At 33.5% G+C, this 18,323-nt stretch overlaps 2 protein-coding genes across 5 annotated transcripts in view; both read right to left on the bottom strand.

Moving 5' to 3' along the window:
* Positions 1-184: 184 nt before the first annotated feature.
* On the bottom strand, positions 185-4,708 carry LOC108692606. Its single transcript, XM_018200938.1, is given in 4 exon segments — positions 185-1,318; positions 1,453-1,495; positions 1,765-2,311; positions 4,239-4,708. Coding segments are annotated over 4 exon segments (1,497 nt in total). The 5' UTR covers positions 4,514-4,708; the 3' UTR covers positions 185-686.
* A 5,095-nt stretch (positions 4,709-9,803) lies between these two features.
* LOC108692612 (hypoxia-inducible factor 1-alpha) overlaps positions 9,804-18,323 on the bottom strand; it is a 45,944-nt gene continuing 37,424 nt past the window's right edge. Inside the window, exons 8-14 of one of the 4 annotated variants that reach the window (XM_018200949.1) lie at positions 16,558-16,957; positions 15,444-15,696; positions 14,577-14,929; positions 14,230-14,465; positions 13,885-14,027; positions 13,156-13,706; positions 9,804-11,225 (exon numbers count right to left, since the gene is read on the bottom strand). In XM_018200949.1, coding sequence (XP_018056438.1) covers positions 10,899-11,225; positions 13,156-13,706; positions 13,885-14,027; positions 14,230-14,465; positions 14,577-14,929; positions 15,444-15,696; positions 16,558-16,957 — 2,263 coding nt within the window. In that variant the 3' untranslated portion in view covers positions 9,804-10,898. Of the gene's footprint in view, positions 11,226-12,680; positions 13,707-13,884; positions 14,028-14,229; positions 14,466-14,576; positions 14,930-15,443; positions 15,697-16,512; positions 16,958-18,323 lie in introns of all 4 variants that reach the window. The other 3 variants (XM_018200948.1, XM_018200950.1, XR_001931996.1) reach the window with 3 other exon arrangements.

The following is an 18,323-nucleotide window of genomic DNA, read 5'->3' as shown; positions in this document are numbered from 1 at the left end:
TAGGGAACTATTTAGATATATCCTCTTACAATATCGAATAAATTAAAAAAAATTTATGATCTAAATATATACAAAAATATATTCTTATAATTAATATATCACTAGTTTTAATTTTATTGTAAAAAAAATTTGGTACTATTAATATGTCAATTAATAGTTAGACAATATGTAGCAATATGTCGTGTTACTAATTAATTGTGCTGGATAAAGCTACTATTCAAAGCTAAAAGAATAGAAAAAACAAAAATTTATTTCTCCAGAAGCTCTCTGTTAATTAAAATAACTTTTATAAAAAGAGCCTCTTTAAATAGCTATAATATGTCTTTTTATAATCATTTGAATGAATATAATACAAGTATAATTACGTATTGAGTACGAGAATGTAGGACATATCTTTATTACATATTTACATAACTTGCATTAAGTCTCCAAGAGTTATATTTTTCGTTCAAAACCTTGAAGTTAAACTGCTCGATATTGATAAAAAAAAATGTGCGAGAGTCTAGTCAAAGTTTACAAGTTTCTATCTAATGTTAAATGATTTCGGCATATTATAACGATATTTTCCAAATCTCTCTTTCATTTTTCTTTTGTAGCCTATTTTCGCTAAAATTTCCCGTGTCACATATGTAACGGTTCGATATCGATCTGGCGTTCGCCTCGGCAGCACGCCTTATTCGGAATTGTCAGCCCAACGTGGGAAACAGCTCGCTGAAACTTTCGAGATCGAACAATTCCGACATGTGTGATTGCGGGGAATCGTGAGATTCGTATCCACCGTCCGATAAACTGGCGCAATCCAATTGCTTCGTCGAGGAAATACCGTAGTTGTCTACGTCGCTCATAGCAGGTGACATAGAATTGGTGTATGCCGGTGAGAATTGCGCCGGATAACGCAATTGAATGCCCGATGAAGGAACAGTGAGATGTACAGCGTCGTCTGTGGTATGACTGACGGCACCGCTCTCGTTACTACTGACCACCTCTTGTACGCATTCCTGAATACCTACACAGCCGTCGTTCTCCTCACCCGGATACATAATCGTGATGGAGTTGGTGGTCTCGTCGTATGTACCATAGACAGTATCGAGATCCGATGCCGTCTCAGACTCTTGTTTAATTTCAGTCTCAGTCTTGATAGACGTGGTCTTTGTTGTATCGCAGTCCTCAAGAAACCAATTGGACGTATCTCGTAGAAAAGAGGGTACGCTGTCTATGCTTCCACCAGTTCTACTGGCTTCCACATTTTTTGATGTCTGCCCCACCAATGCCTCTGGATGGTCAGGTTTTTCAACGGGAGCTTCGTTGACAGACACCTGTGGAATGAAGAGCGATCGACAGGTCATTAAGAGAGAACGACTAAATCATGAGGACGCGCGGATTGTACAGAAAATGAATGAAACGTTCGGATTTTCTCCAGAGATTAAAACTTGCACTTCCCACTGTTGAGATTAGAATTCCATTCTACTTCGGAATATTTCATCCATCTCTGCATCTTACATCTAAGTTATTACACTAAGCGTGCGATTTAAAAAAAAAAAAAGAAATGTAAATCAAGAAAAAATAACAAAAAACTTAATTATAGTGTTAAAAAAAGACTTAACGTGCATTACATTTTTTTAAAGAAAAAAAATTATACCAGCTCATGTAATTAGAAGTGGAGTGACAATAATTTTTCGTGATTTGCTCTGAATGAAAAATACAACAAGATACGACATGAAAATGCGATACAAAAGATGTAATTGTATATATATCGATTGCAACTCTCAAGACTCACTTGTTCATTTGATCTATGAGGATTTGCTTCAACTTCTGGACTGACTTCTCGTAAGAGGCTCTCCGCCAGCTCTTCGAATCGTTCGGCGTCAGCACTTTGGAATACGCTGAACAATTCTTCAAAAGGAAGTATAGAGTCAGAAATTTCAGCAGCGCGGTTGCTCCTGGCGTCCGCGTCGGGCGCAATGCCGACTGTGCTGTCCCACCCTGCGGCAGAGGGTCATTGGGGGATACTGCAGATCCCAGCGAAGGTACAGCACTGTCGACACGAGTCCGACAGGCAGAGCAGATCGGTTGTTGCTGATCTGTGAGCGTGTTCCTCACTGCGTCCCTTTCATTTCTAAGCCTCTTATTTTCGTTCAACAGCCATTCGTTCTGCGACGTTAGCAGTTCGTTCTGCGACCTCAGCATCGCACATTCTTGTGTAAGTAACTCATTCCTTTCCTTTTGTGTCCTCACTGTTTCCTCAAGCTCGTCCAACTTGGCTTTTTTGCGATCTCGCGAGGTTTGAGCGGCCACTCGATTCTTCAGTTTTCTGCCGGACAAAGAAAACATCGATGTTAAATAGAGCAATAAATAAACAAATAAATAGCCAAGATGATCATAAATTCTCTCTCACGGCAAAAAACAAAAAGAATAAAAATTTCTACAAATTTATAAAAAATTAAAACTTTCTAACTAAATTTAAAAAATTAAAAATTTGTTTTTTTTATTTTAATAAAATTTGAATAAAATTACATATTATATTAGTATATGATCGAAAAAAAATGTTTGTATTAAAATCTATTTCGTTTCTCAATGTATATGATTCAACATTGTATCTTATTTCATAATTTTTTTTTACAGACAATTTATTTCTAATTAATGGTTAGAGAAATGTTGAAATAACTGCTATCAATGAATTATTCCGCCAATTCATTATTTCCAGATGTATCTCGGATGTTCACATATAGCGATATCGTGTAATTGCATTTACGTCAATAGAAACGAATCATCAAATGACACATAACAAACAGGTGGTCATCGTTTATTACACGGAAAATATTTCGCAACAAGCACTTTGTACATCCTTGAATCTCATGTAAATATTCATAATTTTAAAGGCCAGAGCACCTTTATAATGTATATTGTATAAAGTATAAGAGAATCAGCCAGTCAGTCCATTTCATTTTCAGGAAGAAAATGACTGATCGATCAATTCTCTTATGAGCTTTTACAATAAGCCATTTAAGCTTAGAGCTTTAAGTTTAAAGTCTTAAGAAATTGACTAAGAATAATAGTAGTCGATTGTTCTTTTCACATTCGATTATGATAGATCAATTTTTTGTGGTTTAAAATTTAAAGTTTAGGTAAAGATTTTAGTGTTAAAAGCCCGTTATATTTTATGCGTTATACAAAGATTTGTGTTCTAGCCTTAATTTTTAAAAATTCTGAAAAATATCGTTTGGACATTTCTGCTTGTTGATAAGCTGATAAGATTTATCTACAAGCTAAAAAAGACACTTCTACTGAACACTAAACATTACATGACTGCCAAGGTTTTTATCAAAGCAAAAAACAATCTGTGAATAAGCTAAACTGATAAGCGTCAACCATTGCTATGAGTAATGCTGATACAAGTCCCTGACTGATGTAATTCTATACAGAATAAACTTTTGAAACCAGAATTTTTACTTTATAGATTACTTATTTATAGATTACTTATAGATTAGATAACTTTATAAATTAGATGATTCAATAAATTAATTTAATGGATTATGCTTATGGAATGCGTTCTATTTTAACAATAGGTCTAGGTTCGCGTTACTTAAAATCTTCAAAAACGAGATAATTTAAAACGAGATAAGTAAATAAAGCCTACAATGTGCTTTTTGTTTTCTGTTTTTTCTGCTTTTTGCTATTTTTTTACATTTTATCTTTTTGTTTCTTATCTGATTTTTTGTTTTATATCGCCTGAGATAAAAGTTAACGAATTTCGAAAGAAATAAGAAATATATAGCAAGAAAGACAATTGTTGATAAAATGATTGCAGAAGAAAAAAGGTAATAGGAAACAAAGAGCATTGTAGAATAGGCTTAAGGCGTTGAAAAGATTAAAAGCAAAGAATAATAAGAATGATAATTCTAAATGTAAAAAGTGTAACGTCAATAATCGTATTTAAGTAAATGTGAACAAATGTTAGCAGAATTATAGGCTATTACACTTCCACTTTGCACTCGCAACACTTTTAGAATCATTTCATTCTTGTTTATCTTATTATTTAAATACTAAACAAAAACAAACAATACTCGCGATTGAGCGCCAAGTGGACGGCATTCCTAGAAATATATGGAATTATAGAAAAGTGTATAATTATCCTGAATTTTCGAATTCTTTCAAAGCTTAATTCCGAAAATTCGAATTCTTTAAAAACTTTAAAAAATTGACAAAAATAATCCTGATAACTGGATTCTCTCGCTTACTTTCGTTGTAATTTCTCTTCCCACGTTAAATGATCCAGTCGACGTTTCTTTCCACGTACGCGGGTGTCCACGGGTTCGAGGAGCGTCGCGACGTCGTCATCGCGCATCTCCTCTTGCTGATCAGAGACGACCTTCCTGTTGTCCATTCTTGCCTTGTCCACCAGGATTGACGTAAAGTTCAGCTTAGGTAGCGAGTTGCGCGACGATTCGGTCCTCGAGATCGCCTTGGGCACTCCCTTAGGCAGGGTGATGATGACACTCTTCACGGAGTTCATAATCCGCCATGCGACGTGACGCGACGCGTCCTACTTTCTCAGTATATTCTTTAACTTCTGGCCTCTCGCGCTACAACAACAATTCTCCGAGGCTTCGCGTCGCTCCTTCGATGACGGATCCAGTCTAGATTTCGACTGATATCAGTCTGAGCAAAATACTTTAAGTTCCATCACCATACGACGCGAATGACGCGAATAAACTGACGCAACTGACTGACTCTCAGTTGTCACCATCTCCATCCAAACATGTGTCGCGCCACGATTGGCCGAGCGCGAGGATCTTCTTGCCAATCATCGCCGGTCTATTCGCCGCTCGATGCGGCTAACTTCGTGCGTCACTCCGTGTCCGGGGTTCTCAAATCACGGATCTCTTTCTATGCATTCTCTCGCGGGATTCGATTTAAAAGAAATGAATTATCATTTTTATTTGTAAGACCAATAAAAAACGAATATTTTGATAATAAGGATAGGAGCGCTTTTGGGAAAGATAAGATAAGATACGGATTGTTGATTGTTTGAATTAAAAATATTGTATATTGCATGCGCAGTCCTCGATTTTGAGAATCTTTATATTTCAAATGACTATATACAGTGTATGGTTCACGCATTTTCTTTAGATGACGGATATGCCTGAGTGCTTTCGCAAAGCCACATTATTGGCTTTGTTGTGTATCATAGTATGTTGCATCAGAATTATTCCGACGCATTAAAAATAGCTAACTTATATGACTTGTAAAAAATTAAGAAAATTAACATACGGGAGCAATTTAATTAACGCGCGTTAAATATATGATATAATATTGTTAAGATATAATAAGCGAAATATTGTAAGACATAAAAATATATGTATAGCTATCTATCATGTACAGTTGGGAAATAATTATGCTCGTTACTTGTAACGAATTAGTTACAATTAACGAGTGACTTTTTTCAGTATTAACTCAATTTCGTTCCTCTTTTTCGTTTATAACTCATCTGCAACTTAACCTATAATAGTTCATTTCTTTGGTACTTATAGTAACTAATTTAATATAATTACTTTATAATTTTTTTAGTAATCGACATAAATCCAGTAAACGAGAATGGATTAAAATAAATTGAAATTTTTTCCTATCCGAATGCATATTTTAAGTAGCGAATACGTACTTTTTTTGGATTTAATTGGTTTCAATTGGATGCAATTGGATTGAAAAACTGCATTTCCTATTCAAAATTTTGAATTGAACAATATTCATAATGTGTGTGTTGTGCACAGAAAAAGCTAATATTATTTTTAGATTGAAAAGCATAGAGATATACTCCATGCAATTCCTATAAATGATTAAAAATTCAGGATTGAAAAGCATTCATTTTAATATTCGTGAATCAATATTTCTGAAAATCTGAATCCATTTCAATTCATTTCAATTCATTCTCGTTTGGTGGGAAGTCATTATTCATAACGAATTTGCACCTTTCCAAGAGGAAAAAAGAAAAAAGATGAATTGGTGCAAAGATTCAGCAAAAAAAAAATAGGCCTAATACTTTCTGTTCCAGTGACAAAAAATCTTCGCATTCGATTAGATTGCGCTAATTGTTTTTGGATCTTAATTTGATTGTATAATATGTACAATCGTTATTCAATTTTAATTTAAGACATCATTTGTGTTAATCAAAGAAACATGTAACAATAAATATGTATAAAGCAACTGGATCCCATGCAGCATAGAAAGATTGCAAAATGATTACAGATATATCTCATTATAATGTTGTAATATTGCAAATAAATTGCGTAATGTTGCAGCGCAGTGTATTTGCAACTAAATAATTCTTTTATTATTACTGAATTTGAAATATAATTTGTGTGATATAAATAAAAAATATAGAAAAATAACTAATCAATATACACATATTTTATATTATAATTATTATATTATTATTAAAATAGACGCAAAATTTGATAATGCTGCAATAGACTTTATACTAAAATCGAAAAAAAAGTTAAGGCCCCATTGAAGTCACGAAAATTTACCCAGGGTCGGAGTCTTTAAAGGGCTTCGCATAAAATAATAAAAGGAATAAGAGAAATAAAGGGAACAGAGAATAAGAACTATCAGAAATCATATTGTGGAATAGCTTTAAGGGTCGTCGCATACAAAATTCCTCAACAGTGACCGTAAAACTTAAGCCGATGAACTAATCAGGATATTGCTTTAAGTCGTGCTTATGCATAACTTCGCAATAAGGTGAATTTCAATCAGTTGAAATTCGCTTTATGGATAAGTTTATTGCTATTTCTATTTCCGTTAAAATACGTAGATCTAAGATTGGTGGCCTAATTTCCACCGAGAGTTTAAACCGATTACAGAGCATTCTTCTGTCGTTCGACGTAACAGGGAAATACTCGACTGTAATTGGTTGGTTCTTACATTCTGATCCGATTTAAATCCTCAGTGGAAACTAGGCCACTACAGAAATTTTGTGTGCGGTAAAATCCTTAAGGCCATAGCACCTTCCGTAACCTTAAGACGTGAATTTAAGCCGGATGAGCCAATCAGGATATTGATTTAGATCTACTCTAACGGAAATAGGAATAGCAGTAAATTTATCCATAAAGCGTATAATTTCAACCGGTTGAAATTTACCTTATTGCGAGATTATGGATAAATTTACGATCATTTCCATTTCCGTTAAATTACGTAATGTAAAGTAATCTAAAGTATTCTGATTGGCTCAGCTTAAGTTTACACCTTACGTATGCTGTTATTTTGTGTAAGGTAGCCTTTAAAGGCGGAGATTAAACCCAACCTTAGCACGTGCTGTGATAGGCAAAGAGATAGGAGACTATTAGCAGTAGGGAGAGTACTAGCAGAGGGAAATATGACAATCTAAAAACCTGTAACCGCAAATGTTACCAGATATTGTCGAAGAAATAAATGTTAACTACACAACAATCCTTTTGCGAGATATATTCCTAAAGAGAAATAAATCGCCGAAATCTCTATTGATTTGATAAATTTTGGAGATTTCAATTATTTATTTCCCATCAGAAACATCACGAAAAGATTATTGTGTAGTTAATGTCCATTTCTTCAGAAGTGCTGCGGTTTGCGTAGCAACATTTGCGGTTACAAGTTTCGGGCTGTCATGTCCTCTCTCAGGTTTCTCTACTAGCAGTAGGTTCAATAGTCCAGGTTTCTGTATTATAGTTTTTTATTATTCCTTATTCCTATTATTCCTATTATAGTTTTTTATTATTTCCTTAGCCACTTCTCTTATAATACTTAAAAAATTTTTTAAATCCATATATCCATATTTCCAAAAAATTATGAGAGTTGATTATAAAGATTTTAAAAAATCTTGTCGCGTATAGGCAACAAATGTTTATCTTATTAAATTTAAAATCATAAAAATCCTTAAAATATAATTAACAGTTAAAGAAACGGGCTAATATGAGAGTACAGTTCACAATGCGCAAAATATTAACAAATTTTTACTATTTATTCAGTAAACTATCAATGACATTTTTTTCAACTCTTTTTCAATTAACATAAACGAAACTTAAATATATTAATGTAAATTTCATCGATTCATTAAGGATAAGTCACTCACAGTTTACCGAACTGTAAAAATTGAAGTGGCATATGTCCTCAGGAAACCGAGATATTTGTATATGTTAATGAGCTTGGAAGACAAAATTCTTAAAGTTTCGTTTATTTAATAAATAGGTGGTAAAAAGAAATACGGAAGAATATATATTCAAGACAAGTATCCAATGTAGGTTTTATTAAAGTTTTATTAAGATTTTTTGTAATTTTGAAAAATATATGCATTATTATTTTAATTCCCTTAAAATTATATCATTTCAGCTATACTTTTAGCTACTCTTATTGCCTTAAGTTTTTTGTGTGCTCACTGCCATCACAGCGACGTAGCGAGTTTTTTTTTTTTAGCGCGTGATTTGTGCGCAATTGATATTAGGATACCTTCCAACAAGCGACTCAGTGATCATCTCATTCTCGTTTAATACTGGCGAAGAACAAGAATGATGTAATGATACACCATGTCACACCGTGTGTGTTCTTGTTGGAAAGCACCCATCCCTATCTTCTTATTGCTCTCTGAATGCCAAGAATATTGTCTTTAGTACTTTCAAGGAATCGCTAATTGAATAATAAATTCTGAATGCTAAAAAAGATAGAATGATGTTCGTGTTATTTATATCGACTTTCGAATAATGCACTAAATGAAAAGCCCAATTATTAATTTCAAGTTTCAAAAATCAATCAGACATCAAGAGAATAAGTTTCGTAAAGATGCAGTCCAAAAGTTCTAAGAGAGCTTTATTTAAATTAATTTAGTTATAAACACAGAACTCTCATCTTAAAATTTATGATATTATAATTAGTAAAAAATGAAAAATTATGTTATTCTTTTTTTGGAAATATTTATTTTGGAAATATTGTTTATCTTTTTTTTTTAAATTCATATCATATGCACATCATACCGTCAATTATCTATTAATTCAATACTCTATATTAATATAATTAGACCTGTAATAATATAATGTATTAAAATAATAAAATTATAATAGAAAAACGTATATGTCTCAATTTATATGACGATAGTAACTGCAGTAATAATTGTACCGCTAAACATAATGCTAATCATAAGAAATTATTCGTATACAACGAATAATCCTGGTGCAATAGCAACAAATGAATTATGGTTGAAACTTAGTAATAACAATTAGTAAAGACGACGATAATCAGCCGCATAAAAAAAATGTCGGCGTTATGATCTCCTAATTTGATATGCAATAATAAACGCAGCAACTTGTCACGTTTTATTAATTTTAACAATCAGAATGAGAAATCGGATAATCGACATTCTTATTATTCCATTTGTTTCATTCCGAAGATATGCAAAACATAGTTTGGAGGAATGTTAGAATTAAATTACGTGAAGTATAAAAAGAGACGTCGCAGAAATACTTTGTTTTTTGTTGTTGACACACATTATATTTTTAAAAATAAAACTAATGTTCATTTTTGAAAGAAAGAAGTTCTCTATTCTTTTATGTTTTAATTATGTTTTAATATTTATTGAACTTTCTTGAATTTCAAAGTGATGAAATAGTTACTCATTATTTTCTCAAATTCGATTTTACTGATTTTATAAATGCACTCGTTTATATACAATTTTTAAGAAAAGTAGATCGAGCTGTCAAAAGGCTAAAAGCTAACATTTTATTTTCCATTAAAAATATTCAAATAATTCATTTTTTTCTTTTCAAGTCGAAACTGTTTTATCCTGGATCCTAAAAATTTTTGAGTACATTAAAGTTCGATGCTTATTATTATTATTAGATAACATCTTATCTAGTATCCCATTTTCCTTGATAATTATGCATGTTTTATTATGCTTACATTCTAAATTCTATTGCATCGAATTAAAATTATTTTGTAAAAGCAAATAAAAGTGATCGAACTAGAATTAAATTTCACGTAGTAGAAAAAATAATTTTCTAAAACGTTAAATCTGATTTACAAAAAAAATTTTTTTAACAAAATCTGTATATTGATGCACACAATTTTTAAGAATTTAAGAAAATGTCTTCTTTTCGTCATAAAAACGATTGTAGCCTTTGATCGATTTGATTGAAAGATATGACTCGCATTTTTACAACACGGTATCATTCTGTCAAACTTAATTCGCTAAGCAGCTCGTCATTGTACAGATTATAATTCTCTTTTGTTAATTCGTGGAAACGTGTTGACACACTTGATTATTACAAACGTTCACACGCAAATTTCAAAGAAACTGTGTAAAAAAAGTATCGATTGAACGTTGAAGTGGCGTGAATCGATTATTATTTTAAAATATTTAAAGAAATCATCGTAAAAAGATCAAATATCAATTAAAAATATCAATTAATCTGGATTTAAGTCTTCTCGAGTCGCATCACTCTTATATTAATCGAACGTTCTTTTGAACATTTAATATAAACTGCACTGCACTTTATCGCATTTCTGAGATTTTCAAATGCTTAGCGAATTGTTAAAAAGCACCGGGAATTAACCGACTATTTACATGCAGAAATTAGAAGCAAGATTCGTATAAAATCTCTTTGTGTGTAACGTTTCGATTGCATTGTAATTCCTTTTTTCGCTCTTTATTTAGTATATTGCACAGACTCTGAAATCGACGTTAAAAGAACAAATTAAAATTAATAGTTTAATTATAATTTGATTACAATAAGTAACAACTCGGATTGTGTTACAAAAAAGAGTGAAAAAAAAAAATTTCTGAGGCTTGTTATGAAAAAGCAAATATTGAACAAATCCGGCTTCTAATTTCCCTTATCGATTTTTTGGCAGGTCTATATGAATCGCATCGCGCTAGATCACACTAGATTTCGATCCAGCAATCCTCCGAGTAGATCTGATCCCACTTGAAGTAGGCCCGTGGATCCATCGCGGATCCAATCAAAGCTATCGAAAGATGCCAACGCGGACGTTGTGGGCGAGACTATAGGAGTATTTCCGTCCCCGCCACCGCCGGTAAAAGGCCCGATTAAATGCTTCCTGGTGTCCGGGCTGAGATGATCAGGTAAAGATATGACATCTGTGTTCGCACAGTGTGGAACTATCTGATTGTCCACATTGATGGATAACGGAGTCAGGTTACTCGATAACACAGTTGACATATTACAAGAACTCATCAAAGGATCCTAAAAAATAAAATTACATTCGATTTTACTACTTTTACGTGAGTTACGTTTAAAAAAATATGAGAATATACGAGTCGACGAATTTTGACAATTAAGTACAAATTAAATTTTTAATTTATTTGAAGAGATATCTAATTTAAAATTTGATTACGAAGATTTCTCGCTTTAAGTATTTAAAATGTCAAAGTATATAGAATTGTTGCAATGATATATAATCGTATTTAAAATAAAAAATTCAATTTTCTATTGGTTTTTATCATCATATATAAATATTTACAATTTATATTTTCCAATTATTCATAACTAGAACTAGTATTAAATAAGAGCTTAACTATCTGACAAATGAGTTTGTTTTTATTGGCTTGAAAAACTTAAAAAACAAATAAAACGTTGCTGCGTTTCACAGAAAAGACAAAAGGAGTAGAGAGAAGATTATGCTGATAGTGACACGTTAAGTGATAAACTGCTTTTTAGCGCCCTCGATGTTCTTCAAGAGCCCCATTCCTCATCGTTCGCGTGACTTCAGACTTTCATAAATGTAAATGAATGATTATTGAGCAAAGTGACTGTGACTATCATGTCGCGTGATCTAGACGAAGGTAAGCCTTGTGCAGATCGTAAAGACGATAACCATCTCGTGATCATAATTCTTATCAGATCACTAAAGAATTTGATGACCAATCATGTATCCAATAATCCATTATTATCCAATATGAAATAATTGACATCTGTCTACATTTACATTTTTAAAATTTATTTTAATATTATTTTGTAATTTGAAATCAAATAATAAATATATGTGCAAATTAAAGAGTTTATTAAAATTACTGTCTAAAACTTAGATAACTTTCCAAAAATAATGAAAATATATAGAAAATATATAATTTATATCATTTTTGTATTTAACACATATTTAATTTTATAACTTTTTATAAAAGAAATTCGAATTATAAATTTTCAATTGCTAACGATAGTTTGATAAAATAAAATCATTTTAATTGTTATATTATTTAATTATTATATTGAACATCTATCTAAAGATGAGTCTTGGCAACAGATTTGATGATAAAATCGTAGAACAGTAGTGGACGGAAAAGGATGAAAGTGGAAGGAAACGAAACGCAGCTGATCAGGTGATTCGATGTTCCATGTATTTCCATAACATTCAATCAACAATTCCATATACTTTGCAATTTGTGTACATAACATGACTCTAAAGTATAGCTCGTTTAATCCTAGGATGCACTCCAAAGCAATGCTGCTTACATAATTATCTTACCACGCATACAATTCTAGAAATATTATAATAAAACTCGTAGATTTCTTTTTTCCTTCCTCATTATATTCAATATGAGCAAAAGCATTAGTCATCTATAAACTATACTATATCTTTTATATTGTAAAATAAACATTACACGCAGTGCATTTCAGGATTAAACGACTAAGCGAAACTACCTCGCTTATCTATGAATCCTTCTCTTCGATTCACAATTCGCAACGAACTCATTTTGCATCTCTTTCTATGAAGACGCAACTTTACACTTTCCCTTTTTTTATTTTGAAACCTCAGACGCGATCTTCGAGCTTGCGGATGCAAACTCGAGGAACAAGCGGACGTATAAAAAGTAGGAAGACCTTCTATCGGCTTGAAATCGCGATCGAATACCACAGAAACTAGCATTTACACCGCCTCCTTTAGCTCATCCTCTCCATCTATAATCTCAATCTGGCGAAAATCAACCGCGTGATAATCGAAGAACTTTTCATTTCGTGTTGCATGCAAATTTCTGTTTTAGAAAAATCAACAACGATAAGACGGCGGCCAAAAGGAGGCAGTTCTTCGGACGATTGCTTCCTCCCGGAAGCGTCCTCACGAATTCCCGATGCTCTTCGTCGTTGGCTTCACGAAGCAAACATATCCCGCACTCACATCGCAACCGGAAACCAGGAGATTCATTAGCACACTGCTGCCGCCAGTGCCGCAGGAAGGATTCCTTCTCCGACTTGTTGCGTCGATCTTGTCTAGGCCATCACCGATACCGCCGTGATTTTCGCCTCCGCCTCCTCCCCCACCGCGATCGCCTTCCGATTCAACAAAATCGATGATATCGTCGAGGTCGCTATCACGCTGCTTCGAAAAGTCCTCGCGATGACGTTCGTTGTCACTGCGAATATGGCCGTTACTGTCAGGCAAAGTTGCCACCTGTGACACGATACTTGGCATCTGTGACGAGACGAGGCGACGCAGAAGCTGGCTGCCACAGGTGTTACCGAGAGTCGGCGGCGACTTTTTGTGAAGCGTTGTCGACTGCCGCTGTTGCTTCGTCACCAATGTATCTTCAAGATTTATACGCTCAAAAGACGAGTCCTCACACTTAAGACGCTTATATTCGTTTTCGGAGTCCGTATTAAGTCCGGAGTGTATGCGTTTATTGGGACGTTCCTGATTAGAGAACCATCGATTGGATTCGAAAAGCATGTCTGCAAGATCAAAATAAGATGTGTGTTAATTATATCATGTAAATTTACTATTGTACATTACATTCAATTGTTGAAGTTAATAATACATTATCAACATAATTTAATCTGCAAATATAAAAAAAAATAAAATTAGTATAGTAAATAAAATAATGGACGAGAAGAAAAAATACATGCTTACTTTTTCTAGGTGTTTGTCCTAATATCTGCGACGAATTTAGCAAACCTCCGCCGTGATCATTGTATCGCCGCGATACCGCTTGATCAGTTCGCAGTAATTGTGCCAGACTGGATTCGGAATTACGTTCTCGATCATCGAGTAACCTATTAAAAAAATAAATAGTAAAAACAGAGGACAAAGAAATGCACAGAAAAAAAAAATATTACTATATTTTTATTTTTGTTTTTCACTTTTACTATATTTTAATTTTGTATAATTATTTATTTTATAGTCATGGTTTGTAATTATTATTATAGCGCAAATTTTCATATCATCGATATTGATTAGATCCAATGTGACACTAACCATTTCGAGGATCCTTTGTCAGATTGCGACGAGCTCCACATTACCATGTTATCATTAATGAGGAATTCTAACGCTTCATCCTGGTCCGACATCGGAATATAGGGTGCTCTGAGCGCTAATTCTTCATCCCCTATACTATCACTGATACCTAACATAAGCATCTCGTCTTCGGAGAGTCCATCGCCGCCGCTACCTCCTGTAGGACTACCTAATGAGTCCACGCTGCGCTCAGGACTCTAAAACAATAATTATATAAACAAATATTAATACATGCGTCAATATATGCGTTAATATTATATTTTTGAGAGAAGAAAATTTTGAAACATAAATAATTTTTTGTCGCTCACTTGTCGATACTTCGAGAGAGACGGCGACACAGTGCTCGAATCGATGCCACAAGGACTTCCAGGGGAGTCGCCGTACATGAAGGGATCACTATCGGCTAAACGATCGACCGCATTCTTGGCTCTAGTAGTAGTGTCCACGAGGTCTGCATCTTTGAGGGATCCCGAGAGATCTGCGGAACGTAACTCCGGTGTTAGAGTGTCTCCCGGACTCAATAGAGGACAGCCATAGTTATCATTGCCGAAGATAAACTCATCCAGCATATCTGACAAGAAGGGAGTGTCTTCCAAAGGTACACACACATCACCGGCCGTAGGTGCGAGATGTGTCAAGTCCTCCGGCTCGTCCTTCAACACTACGAAAACATGATTTATCATAATGATCTTCTTTCTAATTGATTATTTATAACTTTAGATGATTAAATACATCGACCAGAAAGGAGGGCAAAAACGAAATTTTCACATAAATCGCGAGAAAAATTGAAAACCTCGAAAAAAAAAAAAGGAATTCCAAATCAATAGTTCCATTAAGAAAATCATTTGAGTCTTAACTTTTATTCTAAGTAACCAAATTAAATCTGATTAAATTGATTAAATTGAAAATGAAAAAATAGAAAATCACATGATAATTATTACATATTTTCTCACATATATCTTTCTTCAGACAAAATTTCTTCGGGTCACGAAAATATACTCTGTTACAGAAAGATAAATAATTCTCAACTCGTATGTCATAATATCTTTTCTTATCTTTTTCCCTCGAGTCTCTTTTTTCTCGCGAAAAGTTGACAATACGGATGAGGGTCAGCGACTCCTTTCTGGCCTTCGCTTTGAAAAAGACTTTTCTTTTTCGCAGAGAGAAATACGCACTGGTGAGACCCGGCTGATCCTCGCTGAAAGTCAAAAAGCCTTTATTCATATCCTCAGTACGAGGCGCGAAAATGCTCGCTGTGGCCGTTTGCGGACGACAGGATAATTGTGACTGTTCCTGTTCCTGTTGTTGTTGTTGTTCCTGTTGTTGCACGGCGGTCGCGAGCGGTGCGAACAGATGTCTCGTAACCGATTGCGGACGATCACAGTGTCCAGCACTGTCTGATGAATCGTTCACCACCGTCGGTTTATCCTGAAACAAAGATCGCATGACCGATTTATAGGAGAAAAGGCCAAAGATTATGGCCTCGATATAAAAGAACAATTAGCCTAGAGCTTGTTACACTCGGCACTTGCTATAAAAATCAAGTAATACTTTTAACTGGGATTTGGGTTACAATAACTGACAGATAACATGGAAATTACAATTTAAATTCTTACATAAAAATATCTGCTTTTGAAAAATTTTAATTAATTATCATCGCTTATTAATGTTTACTTTAATTATTTTCACACTATTAAAAATTTTTGTACTTGTTATATAAAATTTATGAAATTATTAGATGTATAAGAAAGGCGTAAAAGATTTAATGAAAACTTTTAGAAATTTAATCATGTCCTTATTTGAATTTATAATTTTTCTATAAAGACCATACAAGTATAAGACATTTCCATTACACTAATCGTTTAATGATAATCATTTTCAAAATATGAAATATCTCCTTCAAAGGAGAAAGAGAAATAAAAATACAATTTATTTTTACTTTATCATCCTAAGATGATAGCGAAATGTGTAAGCAATACGATTAACGTATTGTGATAAGCGATACTGACCCGACAAACATTTTCAATAAACAATAATTAGAGATGAGAAAGATTTGAAAATCATCCATATTATTTCAAATATCTTTCTAAAAATAATGATTATTATATAATAGAATAATAACAGTTACACTGATTAAACTTGCAATCGAAAATCCCTAGTAATTTTTCTAATTTCATGCCTCTTAGCAGAAATCTTCAAAATTCTAAGATCAAATCGTACTTCGGAAAGTACAATCAACCGTACCTGTAATATAAAGGGCGTTTTCTTAGCAAAGGACTGTTGGTTTACCGTTGCCGGTACGTCGTTCTCCTTAATCGACTCCTCCAGAGACTCTTTGAGAGCCTTCTCGAGGAAAACGAATGCCTTTTCTTTTTGGGCGTGTTTCGGCAAGGCACCGTCCTTCTGCGAATCGTCTTTGCAGTCGTTCTTTTCGTCGATTGAACGGAAGATCGACGCGGTAACGGCGAACGGTCGATCGTCGCTCCTGGACTCGTCGTCGACGTTCAATTCCTCGGGAATCTTCTCCTCGTCGTTTAGTGATACCTGACTCGAATCCGTTGTCGATACAGCACTACTATCGGCCGGCACCAAGACCGGCAACGGTTTCTCTATCTTCACCAAATTGGCGTCGTTGTCACGCGCGGCCAGCTGGCGCACGCTGTATACCTCATCCTCGTGCTCGATCCCACTGTAAGCAAAATCACGAACCGCCGACGTGGATAGCGTGTCCATGTATCCTCATTAATCCAAAACTCATTAATCCAAAACTTGGCTAGGAAGATCGAAAAGGATCAACGGATGCCAAGAAGGAATAATAAGATGTTACCGAAGTCGCGAAGCTTAACTTGATGATTTTGATCTAATTTTAATCGGATTTTTGAATTCCTTAATTTACTTATTAATTTACTTTTACTTTTTCTAAATAATTACGATGAATTAAAAAACAAGTTCTTTTCTTCTTCTTCGTGGAAGTTAAGATGTCCAACGACAAGCTAAGATGACAAAATAGGTACAGATTGTTGAGGAATGTTCATCTCATTATTTCTATATAGTTGTTATTCGATACATAAAAATGTACGTCCATTAAATTCTCTTAAAAGAATTCCCTTCAACGATCAACATGCGTGGTTGATGTTCTTATCAAACGAGTGACAGTCGTACGATACCGTGTTACGACACATAGCACGCGATACGCAGACATACTCGATATTTATCAATCGCGAAATCACGCATGCACGAAATTTGCTGTTATATAGTCTATCACGAAATGTTCCATATGTAAGCACGTGTACATACATTCACGAAATCATTCGCTACTGTCTGACATCTGGGGATATACAGGCAGCAAGCTGTCAATTAGGCAAACATAACTCCGGAAGTTTAAAACGAGCACAGCTCGAGAGATTAGCCTGCGAAAAATCTTTCGGAGGCGATGAACGAAAAAACTGATCCCCATAACATTTAAATACTCATTATAATTTAACGATTGTTATTGTTTCCCTAATGATATATAAACAGACGTAATAACAGAATGTATTCATTTCAATGAATTTCCAAGAATTTAATAATTATCTTTTTATTATTAATAATGATTATCACCTTCCAGTAATTTAATAATAGAATTCTTGTTTAATAATTGTTTTATCTTAATAAATAAAAATTAAAGATTTCCATACCACTTAATAATAAATGTAATTATTGATTTTAACAATATCAATGAGCCACGATAATATTTATTATTTCAAATTACAACTATAACGAATAATTTGGATTTCTTTCAGAAATTTATTCAAAAAGTTATTCAAAGGTATCTTTTCTATTATCAATAAACATATATACAGCTATTATATATTTTGTTTAACATTATTTGTCTAACTTAATTCTTTATTTAAAATATTTCGATTTGTGTGAAATACACGAATATACGCTCAAGAGAAAAACATAAAATAGAAATTAAAAAACAAGAATTCTATTTGAAATGTTTAAAAAAAAATCATATATTTTTCAAAATAAATTTTAAATAAGTAGAAATCTGCAAAAGTCGCAAAATTACA

This window comes from Atta colombica, unplaced genomic scaffold, assembly GCF_001594045.1.
Source record: "Atta colombica isolate Treedump-2 unplaced genomic scaffold, Acol1.0 scaffold78, whole genome shotgun sequence".
NCBI lineage: Eukaryota > Metazoa > Arthropoda > Insecta > Hymenoptera > Formicidae > Atta > Atta colombica.
Note: the sequence above shows the minus strand (reverse complement) of the source record. Positions and strands in the feature narration are given on the sequence as shown.